At 39.3% G+C, this 11,747-nt stretch overlaps 1 protein-coding gene across 1 annotated transcript in view; it reads left to right on the top strand.

The window, feature by feature from the left end:
- Positions 1-1,407: 1,407 nt before the first annotated feature.
- Positions 1,408-11,747, top strand: part of EPS8L3 (EPS8 signaling adaptor L3) — an 80,016-nt gene continuing 69,676 nt past the window's right edge. The window contains exons 1-2 of the mRNA XM_083171105.1: positions 1,408-1,504; positions 8,592-8,634. Of these exons, the coding sequence (XP_083027231.1) occupies positions 8,609-8,634 (26 nt within the window). The 5' untranslated portion in view covers positions 1,408-1,504; positions 8,592-8,608. The remainder of the gene's footprint in view (positions 1,505-8,591; positions 8,635-11,747) is intronic.

Below are 11,747 nucleotides of genomic sequence, written 5' to 3'. Positions count from 1 at the left end.
ATTATCCCGCGGGGGGGGGGCGCAAAAATTGGCGCTACGCCCCTGAGAGAGTGTTCAAAGAAGGGCAACTAAAGTATATTCTTGCTTATTCACAGGTGGCATAATTAATACCTTAATTTGATTTAACCATCTGTGCAGAGCCATGGATTTAAAACCTGTATCATTAAGGCGCCTTAAATACCTCATTTAGAAACCTCTGGGATAGTCCCACACAGCCCCTGAAGGGAAGGTGACTCTTCAACATCCTGATGGTTCCTTTTCAAGACGTCAGGATGATGAGAAAAGCAATGAAAACCCAGTTTACAGTGCAAAGGGGCGGGGATAAAAGACAGCAATGACTTATTTTAGCCCTGCCCACAAACCTATGAATTGTGTTTTTTTCCCCCATCTTGGGGATCGGGTCCTAATGACATGTCAGTTTGGCCCTGCTCCCTGAAGTGACATGCTGCATCTCCTCTGGGCTTTTCCCAGAGAGGATGAAGAACATGTAGGCAAGTATAGTGCCATTACCATATGTAGACATGCCAATCCTAGCGTCTGTATCTTCTAATGCAGATATCCTGGCCCCGTCAGAGGCATTCCAGCAGCCAGTTTCAGTAAGCTTAGGCAGTGGATCACAGAAGCCGCAGGTGGGCATCTTGATGCCTCCTGTAGCTTTTACATATTTTCGCACAGCAGCTGCACCCACCTCTGAATCACCCCTATGACATGCATCCTAACCAGAAAAGAATGATTTCCTCAAAACATCTCTCTCTTTTCCTTTAGCCATTATATGCCATGGTCAAAGTTCAAGTTTTGTAACTGAGCCTTAAGTGTAGAGATTAAAGTATTTACAATATGAGTTGTCTGAAATAGTCTATTTATTATTTACTGTACTGGTTACTAATTCACAGAAAGACTTCATGTGGGTTGTCCAGTAATAAGTCATAACAAGAAATTTGCATTATTGTTCATGCCAGGTTATAATCACAGTTAATATTCACAGTTAATATTCAACCTGAGAATGGTGGAAATATCTGAGCACTGGCTAAAAATGAATATAAGACAGGAAAAACAGCAAATTGTTGGGTTATAGTCTAATGTATAAAAGAAAAGACAGCTAAAACAAGAAGAATATTTACAACAATTACTGGTTAATAGTGGGGTTGTTTGGTAGGGACTGGACTAACAGAGAAACAGATGGAGATGCATGACACTTCTGTGTAACTGTCAGCGTACATTAGGTCTAACAGAGTTTGCTCAGAGCAGTAAACAGGTGACGTAGGAGAAGGAAAAGGGAAGTAGGTTGAAATTTCCATTTGCATGATTAGATAAACACCTGAAGGGATATGTCCTGAGCAAAGGACAAAGGGAGTGTCTACTTGAAGACATTCATATAACTGGGTGCTTTATATTATAGTGTATGTGTCTGATAATAACAACGAAGCCCACCAAAGTTTCATCTGGTTACTGCATGTCCTATGGACTACTGACAGAGGAAAACCTACCTGGACCAAATCACAAGGTAACCAAAGCTATCATTTTCATTGGGCTCTATATAGAATTGTTTTAGCTTAAAAAAGCAATCTTATCCACGTTCATGAATACAACTTCACTTCTACTATACATTAGTATGTTAAATTTCTTCTTTATGCTCGCATTCATAATGGCAGTACGGATGGTGTAATGGTTAGCATTACTGCCTCACAGCACTGAGGTCCGGGTTTCGATTCCCACCATGGCCATGTGTGGAGTTTGTGTATTCTCTTAATGCTTGTGTGGGTTTCCTTCCATAATCCAAAAAAATACTGGTAGGTTTATTGGCTGCTAATAAAAAAATATCCTAGAATGTCTGTGTGTGCGTGTATATGTGTTAGGTAATACATATTGTAAGCTCCACTGGGGCAGGGACTGATGTGACTGTTCAATTATTCTCTGTAAAGCGCTGTCAGGGCCACAGTGTAGTTATACAAGGTAGAAGAAGTTCAGCGTGCTGACTTTCAGAATATTGACAGGAAAATGGTGGCATGGTCCTAATGTGAACATTCAGGGTGAGATGTAATAGGATGAGATTTTTAGTCATGTTCCAAAATTGCACAAAATGTTTTGAAATGGCAAAACAGGGCTGGTCCTGGTCTCCAAAAATATGTGGGCCAAAATAAGTTTTGGTCCCCCTTTATTTTGGCAACCAGCACTGGACCCAAACAGCCAGAAGGGTAATGCCACACCCAGGGTAGCATTAATCCCTGTGGCTGGTCAGCCCGGGAAGGTTGCCAAAATATGGGATACCCCTACTCATTTTCTCCCCTGTATTTTGGGAACCAGCACCAGCCCTTGAGCCTGGTGCTGGTTTTAGAAATTGCGGGGATCCCCTATCATTTTTGGCCCCTGAATTTCTGGAGCTGGTTATGCTTGGGGGAGGACCCCCACGCAATTTTTTTTTTATAGTTTTACAAAAAATTTTGGAACAAAAACATTCAAAGATCTTACTGATCTGTGCATGATTCAGTCATATTCCCCAGGCTGAACCTGGTCTATTTATTTTGCACATTTTGGTAACATTTCCCAAAAATCGTACACCCTATTACATTTGCAAGTCGTATACCTTTATACTGGGAAAATATCTGGATTCGGAACGAAGTGTGTCAAAAATTTGACATGTCAAAATGTGCAAATTTCATGGCAAAAAGTGCAATTTTTTACTGCAATTTGCATCCTAGTACATGTGCAAATTACTCAAAACTGGCGAATTCGGACATTTGAACTAAAAATCTCAAAAGTCTAAAAACCTCATTCTATTACATCTTGTCCTCAATGTGTTGGCATTCACAATGTCGACACTGACATGTTAAAACAAGCAGAATGTCGAGAGGGAATTTTTGGGTTCAGCTGCGGTTATATTTTGTTGAGAAGTCAATGTAAACAAGCTGATTCACAATATTTAAATGCTGGAAAATATGTTGACAGTTTGAATGTTTTTTTTAATATAACACCCATTATACATTATGCTGCTTCCTATCACCAAACTGTCAGATACATTGGCATATTTATAATGGGTGCAATGTGCATGGTGTGTCTCATTTTGCACCCATTTTTTAATACTTACCCTCCGAAATCCTGCGATGAAGGCTGCAGCACTGCCGGAATCACCGGAAAAATGGTGGTGGTCTGTGCATGCAAAATATTATCAGACTCGCTCAGACTCTATTGAACTCGGCAGGGGGACACTGCTCTTGGCAGAGAGAAGAGGGCCAGGCCAGAGGATGCTGGACACAGTCCTCCTCTCTTAAAGAGCCGCAGGTCAGATAACAATGATTGTATCTGACTGAACAGAATCAAACAATAAATAAAATTAAGATGACAACTTAAAAAATTAACCGACCACCACATATATTTTTTTCATTATCCAGATTAGCACATCCCACTATGCTTGTCTCACTGTTAAGTAGCATACTGTACACTGCAGAATTCTTCAAAGCATAATCCAGTGACAATTGAATCATTACAATATGTAGGGAATTTAACTCCCTCTAAATGCATTGACCATCTTCATGTTTTTATTAGAAAATCATTGTTTGCCACACAATCATGATATACACACACACACACACATATCTATATATATATATATATATATATATATATATATATATATAGATGGCGTGGCCAGTGATACCCATGCTTGTCTGTTACCCAGTGATCCCTCTGGTACACATCTTCTCTGGCCTCTGGCTTCTGAGACCTGCCTATGCAAACCAGCGTGTGTGGTTCCCTTGGATCTGGCGATCGTGGATTGAACGTTGGAGCAGTGTGCCCTGGGTATTTACCTTTTGTATCATGTGGTAGCCAGCCCACAGTGTTGGTTTTAATGGTCATTTGCTTTTGTCTGAATGTTCGGAGTTCTCATCTTATCATTAAATCACATTTACATGTACCATGGAGCACCCATTTGATATATATATATATATATATATATATATATATATATATATATATATATATATATATATATATATATATATATATATATATATATGGACAACAATAGTAAGTTGGCGCCCTTGTTGAGACCCTTAGTAACTGGGTCTATACAGCCTTTTAACAGATTTCAAAGTAAAACGTAAAGTCCAAAGTTTATCAATATTTATTAAATTGTCTCTTTTGCCATACAGCAATTGTGGTTGTTTCAGATCATAAAAATTCAATGATGCAATTCACAGTTCTCAGAGTAGCAAAACACAATGTTTCCAATGCGTTTCGTCCCTGCAAGGGACTTCATCAGGGGTTCGCTACAAACATAACATATACAAATATATAAAAATATATTCATTTAAGAATACATAATGACAGTCTTTACATTTATTTCTCTAAAAATTTACAATAAAAATCGATGGACTTTACTTTACTTAAGCAATTATGTTCCTAATTGAATTGGCTAAGTTTATTTACATACATCAGTTGATGTTTAGAGAAAATTACAGAAACATGGAAAAAACAGGTGAGGTAACAGGTGAAAAAGAGAAGAGAACAAAAAAGATTTCCATACAATTGGTTAATGACTGCTTGAATGATTCAGGTAACATACAAACTTAAAAAATTCTCATTGAAGGGATTAGTCCCAAACCAGACGTTTATTTTGGTAGTTGGTCCTTTTGGATTTCTGAAAAGCCTGATGGAGATAATGTAATAGTTTAAGGATATCCTTAAATCGGACAATACTACTTGATAAATGGATAGCTTAGTGAGATAGTATATTATCTCTAATGGAGTTATGTACATTTACTTTATGAGAAATCCCCGACTGGGTAAAGAACACTTACACTATTATTTTGGAACCTTCTTAATTCAATATATTTAAGTACATAAGGGTAGGTACACCGTGAAGTTTCTAAATGGGATATTAAGAACTGGCCTGGCTCTAATCGAGCTTTTATTTGGATAGGCAGGTGTCATCTATGAGTAATACTCCACGTTTGGGACTTATTTACTAATGGATGATATATTTGGAGTAACCCCAGAAACTCTCAATCCATAAAGGTAAACATCCAATGAAAGAATGGACCTATAACTCCGGAAGGAGATATTACACTAAATACCTTACTTCTAACCTTATGCGCACCAACTAATTTGCATGTGTAGTTTCAGCTGTTCGCCGAATTATATGGGAATCCTACTACTAACAAGTTCAGAAAGACCCAAACACCAATCCTCCATTGTGAGAGAAGGTTCCAAAATAATAGTGTAAGTGTTCTTTACCCAGTCGGGGATTTCTCATAAAGTAAATGTACATAACTCCATGTTTATGCCCAGTTTTCCTCATTATTCCGGCCGCTCCCATAAAAACGCCTACATGCCGCCCACAATGACCGTGTTCTTGCGGACAGGTTTTTTCGCACGGAGACCTGTCCGTGAGCAGTGTGAGGTCACCGCACATGCGCATTGCTAAAGATACGCACGCACAGATGAAAAAAAGATCCGTCCGTGCACTGTGGCGTACGCTGATGTACGCCAGGTATCGGTGGCTAAGAGGGAGATCCGTCCGTACACGGTGGCGTACGCTCAAGTGTACGCCACTCCCCATTGTCGGTGTCTGTGACCGTCTGTGTGCGGCTGTTCTGTGGGCAGACTTACAGTACGCTCACCGTGAGTGTATGGGAAACGTACGGTGTGACGGACCGTACGTACGTTTCACCGTACCAACCAGAATAACCCCCTATGTGTAGTCATTTTGGGTATTTTTAATGTGATATTTGAGTCAAAATATGTATTAAATGTGTGTGCGTGCGTGCGTGCATGTGTGTGTGTGTGTGTGTGTGTGTGTGTGTGTGTGTGTGTGTGTGTGTGTGTGTGTGTGTGTGTGGTGAAAGTGAAAATGTATGTGAAGCTGATTAATAAAATATTTTTTTTTTATAAATTAAATGAGATGAAGGTGTATTTTATGTATTACATAATTGGATGTGAACTGAGTTAAAGTAAACTGAAAAATAAAGGAGAAAGCAAGACTCATATAACAAAAGGATTTTGTGAAAAAAAATATGTGCGAAAAAATATAAGTATGCTGAATGAGGGGACACCTATTGGAAAAAGATAATAAAGGGAGGGGTGTCCGTTAGTATTGTGACAGATTGGGATATACAGTACTATAAGGTCACCTGAATTGTGATGTCCTTCCTAGGAGTCTTACAGTGTATGAGAATATGTATAGAGGTGCGGTATTGAAGTAAAGCTTATACCAAGTATCGTGTACCAAGAATTTTAAGAGCGATCAATGCTTATCACAAATAGTTTGACTCCTATATAAATTCTTCCAATTGGAGAGTGGATGCGATGCTACTTCTGGTCAAGTAAATCTATTTTACAAAAGCATGCAAAATTGTTGGGTTCTGGTTTGAGCAATACAATAAGTGTTTCATTTATTATATACCAGAAAGGTAATTGTATAAGAAGGTGGTGTAACTGTTTGGGGGATTCGTCTTTATTATCATTCATAAGATGTTCTCCAGCCATTTGTTTGGCCTAAGTCTGATGCCCACCTTCTTTGTGACAAAGAAGGTGGGCATCAGACCTAGGCCAAAGAAATGGCCGTAATGACTCAGAGAATAGCTAGAACCTCCAATTTTTGTTTATGAAGTATCCTATAGGAATCTTTCCTCTAAGAAAGGGCACCAGACATATTCATATGGTCCCATAGAAAAAGAGCATTGACTGGCTCAATTTTGGCACCTGCTCTAGTGGTTCAATAATGGGGCAATATCTATAGGTGCTCAATAGGTCACCTATAAACAGTAGATCATCTTTATGTCTGGAGCAGTTGTCTCTAGTCTGGCTCAGCTGAATATGTTCATCCTGATATATATCATCCATCTTAGATATTCATGAGGAACCAAGTCTTCATATATCTACATCTATTTGCGGCTATAAATATTGCCCCCTTTTTCGATATTATACTAAAGGATTAAAGGAACTCAACATTGAACTCAATAAACTTATTGAGACAATCCTCTAGCAACTTGAATATATTTCAGTTTAAAGTTTGGCTATCCTGGACCCACTATCATAGTTTTTATCCATCTCACCAAAATTTTTAGTTAAAACCCCTGAAGAAGCCCCTTGGTGGGTGACACAGCCCGTTTTTTTACGACTTCACAAAAAATTTCCAATGAATACCTTTTATTGAAAAAGAGACTTTTAATAAAGAAAGAAAAATTCAGACACGGACTTTGTGTTTTATCAGCCCCTGTCCCTCTCTCCCCACTATGAGCGGCCTGGCGAGTGAGTAACTCGCCGCTGCCATTCGCAGTGGGGTTTGGACATGCTCAGGAATGCGCATGCACAAACCCCAAATATCGGGGCAGGTGCCAAATTTCGGATCACTACTTGTGTTCCAGAATCGGCCCCTATATGCAAACTGCCCTGGTTAGGTTCAGGACTGTTTTTTGGATTCTGTGAAATACAGTTTATGGTTGTCAACTGGCAGATACCTTGCAGATAGATCCCACAGAGCCAGTACTAGGAGTGTCATGTAAGTGTAGTGGAAATGTAGCCAGAGGATTTTGTACTACTAAAGATGCTTGGTTGTGACAGTCAATGGAAAAACAGTCGCATGGGGCATAAGTAAATCTCAGTCGCCCCGGAGGCAAGTTGGAGTTTGGTACTCCCCACTCCAAATATGGTATGTCTCAACATTTACCTGTGCATATGTTCTCAGATGCCAGCAGCATTGTTTGCTGTAGCACATGCTGAGTGGTACCAGGCAGGAGCCATCCTGTCCCTTATTGCAGATGTAAGCTGGGCTCCTGGTATAGAGCCAATTAACTACAGGTGCACGGCATAGCTCCATTGGAAGAGCAGTGGTCACACATGGATCCTGCTGTGAACCCCACAGCTTTACATGCAGGGGCCCATTTAGGGCTTGGAGCCCAAAAGCTGGAGCCTCCATTGCCTTTATGAGTAAGCTTATAAGCATGAAGGCATGAGGAAAGCTGCATTAGCATATCTGCTGTTGTTAAAGGTTGCACTGAATATGGGGGAATTTAAAGAAAATCTATGGGTTTATTTATTAAAGATCTATTTTTACAGCTTTTAAGGGGTAAATTTACTAAAGCTTCTAAAAGTGAGAAGTGGGGTTGTTGGCCAGAGCAATCAGTCAGACTCTGTTTATCATTTTCTAGGATGCAATTTTTCACTTTAAGAAGCTTTACTAAATTTACCCCTCAGCAGAAATAAATAAATTTATCATTAGACAATTTGCATACGGTGCGATCCGTGGGCAGTGCCACCGTGAAACTACATAAGTACCGCCTATTTTTCTAATAGACAAAGCCCTGCGATCTAGGGAAAGCCAGTGCAAGCACTGCCTTTCTCAGCGGCCAATACCAACATGCGGGGCCGAGCATCAGCATTGCTGCAGGGCATACGGAGCATTCCGTGCTCCTTTACTAAGTGATCTAGTCAGATTGCTTAGAATAGGGGCTGAAACTATTGAAGGTAATTTAAAAGTACCAAGTGTACCATGTTTTGTGCCAATAAAGACACTTTGATTATAGTGTTGATGTCATGTTTAGTTTATGCTGTCACTGACTTATACAATGCTTCTCTGTATTGTTTTTCAGGGTTAGACGCAATAAAAATGGATGATTACTTGAATGCAATAGAGTAAGTATTAATTAAAAGATAAAAAATATATTCATGTGGCTTACTTACTGCTCTTTGTAATAATGCTGAATAATACTGAAAGATACTCAGGGGGAATTTACTAATATGGGAGTTATATTGAAGAATGAACCACCTTCTAGAATACAATAGATGGAATCTGACTGGTTGCCATAGGCAATATTCCATCTTCAAGGTAAGGTAACAGGTCACCAAATGCTAGAAATGTAAGCAGGATGATGACAATCCCCAAATACCAGGGGGCATCGAATAGACTCATTACATTCTACATGCTATCAGATTTACCAATGTGTTCTTTCATGTCATCAGACATCCCCAATTTCTCTGCATAGGACCAACAGACCCCCCACATGTCCATCCAAGTACATGTTACTTCCTTCAGACCCCCCCCCCCCCGTAATAGTTTTAGACTTCTGAGCGATATCATTCACAAAATCGTCTAGTGTGTACATCTAATATCGTAAAAATGGTGTGCTCCCATGCGGCGTTAACAATGATTGATGTCTACAGAACATGCAGATAAATTTGGCTATATATAACCAAATGACCTGCATGTTCAGTGGGTCCTGGGGACATCACTGAACGATATAGTTTACCAATATCGCTCAGTGTGTGTGCACAATATCGGGACCCGTGGCCGATATTGTAAATGATATCAGCTGCTACCACTATCTATTGGTACATCGGCACAGCTATCTGTAGGCAGTATGTTCCAATGATATATAATATTGTATGTACATCTATCCTGGTTTTCATTGATAGTTCAAGGTTTAGAAAACGTGTAGGAGAAAGTTTAATATTAATCAATTGTGCATATTATTACTGTGCTTTTCTAGGATTTTAGATTTTATCTTAATCATAGTTATTATCACCCTCAAAACATACATATAAACTTGGCAAAAGAGACAACTTAAAAACACTAAGGGCGGTATTCAATGTGGATTTTGGCGATGTGCAGCGAATCCGGTTTAGGATTAGCTGCACATTCGCCACTGGTCGCCGCGTTCCGGAGCCTCGCCGGCTCCGGTATTCAACGAGTCAGGGGCTCGCTGCCCCTGACCGGCGAATTTGAGCTCCTGCGGCGAACGCCGCAGGGAGCCTGAGGATGGTGGCAGGCAGGGAGATGGAAGTCTCCCTGCCTGCCCCAGAACGTTTGTGGGGGGGAGGTGGGCTCCCCGGGTGCCAGGCAGCAGAGGCTGCCCCCCGGGGGTGCCAGCAGGGGACCGCGTATATTCACTACACCCGATCATGAATATGTAATGATCGGGTGAAGTGAATATATGAATATCTAATGAGCGGCTCGGCTCCGGCCCCCTGCTGGCTGCTCTGTGTAAAAATATATATATATATATATATAGGAAAATATATATATATATATATATATATATATATATATATAGGAAAGACTATATATAGGAAAGACAGGAAAGACTAAAAGATCTTAATATGTATACTTTAGAGCAGAGAAGGGAAAGGGGGGACATGATAGAAACTTTCAAATATATTAAGGGCTTTAAAAAGGTACAGGTGGGAGACATTCTTCACAGGAAGAGGAGCAATAGAACACGAGGACATGCACTGAAACTAGAGGGAGGAAGATTAGGGGAAATGCGAGGAAGAATTTTTTCACAGAAAGAGTAGTAGATAAGTGGAATAGCCTCCCAACAGAGGTGGTAGACGCAAATACAGTAGTACAATTTAAACATGCTTGGGATAAGCATATTGATATCCTTACAAAAAAATAAGGATCAAATATGGTTTGAGGTAACATGTTTAAAAAAGGGGCAGACTAGATGGGCCAAGTGGTTCTTATCTGCCGTCAAATTCTATATATTTTTTTTTTAATTAAATATATATTCATGTGCTTACAGCACATGAATAAAAATAGCATGCCCCTCCTCAGAATAAAATTCCAGATTTTTTTACACCAATTGTAAAAAACAAAACACTTTATTTTAAAAGTTCACATTCCACTTCACCATAAAAAGATAGTGATTGCTACTCGGTGAATCATGGCGAAAAAAACCTTGAAATGAATTCGCCATCTGGTCATTGAATAGGGTGATTCACCGTTTTAGTCAGAAATTCGCCTTACAGCACAAAATCGCTATAAAAACCTGGCGAATTAGCCTCATTGAATACCGCCTTAAGAGGTGGCTGTCAGTGCGGGCTGCCCAATTGAACAATGCTATTTATTGTTGCTCCAAAAAGCTGCAGGCACCAGCATTTCTGCTTGCGGCCTACTGAGATGGCAGGCAATAAAAAGTAACCCATAGAGGAACTTTTTGCATCATGCCAAGAAGTGTTGTCGAGTTTAGCCTTTTAACCTGGCTAAACCTGGCATTTTAGGGCAAGATCAGCACTGGTTACCAAACAATTGTACTGTATATTGTCCCTGTAAAGTGACAGGCGCCCATTAAACAATTGATTAGCCCAATAAGAAAGATTTGAGCGCTCTGCAAATTGTTTTCTTTTATTATTATATGCAACCAAGCTACCTAATGTCTCATGTTCATTTTTATGTTTTATATTTACAGTTGTAAAATAAGTAAAAAAAAATAGTAAAACTACGACTTTATGAAAAAAATATGAAGTTCAGTACGGAATTGGAGAAAAGATATCTGTCAATGAATATCTTGGTATTAGCATGACTTTTGGACAAGAGTCCAACAAGAACTAACAGTACAAGTTGTAAACAAATTTAAACTGTATGTGCTTAGTCAGCAGGGGAGGCTTAAGTAAAATAAGGCAAACGCTCTGTTCTGTGCTACTTTTGAAGAGAGAGAGATATTATATCACAAATATATAAACATAATAAGCTTCACAAATCAAGCCTAATTTTTATTTTGAAAGACAATAGAAATAAATAAATCATTCTAGGTTGCTCATTATAAGAAGCAATGCAAATTTGATATGTAGTGATTTTCCGTATATACAGTACATTTAAAAGTGAATATACCGACTTGCACAAAGTTTCCACATCTTAGCTTGGGAGGTAAATATATGTGTTTATCTTATACTATGGGGTATATTTACTAAAGTGCGTGTTTGTAAAATTAGACATATTGCTCACAGCAATCAATCAAATTGTAGCT

The sequence above is a fragment of the Crinia signifera genome, chromosome 2, assembly GCF_055691185.1.
Source record: "Crinia signifera chromosome 2, ASM5569118v1, whole genome shotgun sequence".
Lineage (NCBI taxonomy): Eukaryota > Metazoa > Chordata > Amphibia > Anura > Myobatrachidae > Crinia > Crinia signifera.
Note: the sequence above shows the minus strand (reverse complement) of the source record. Positions and strands in the feature narration are given on the sequence as shown.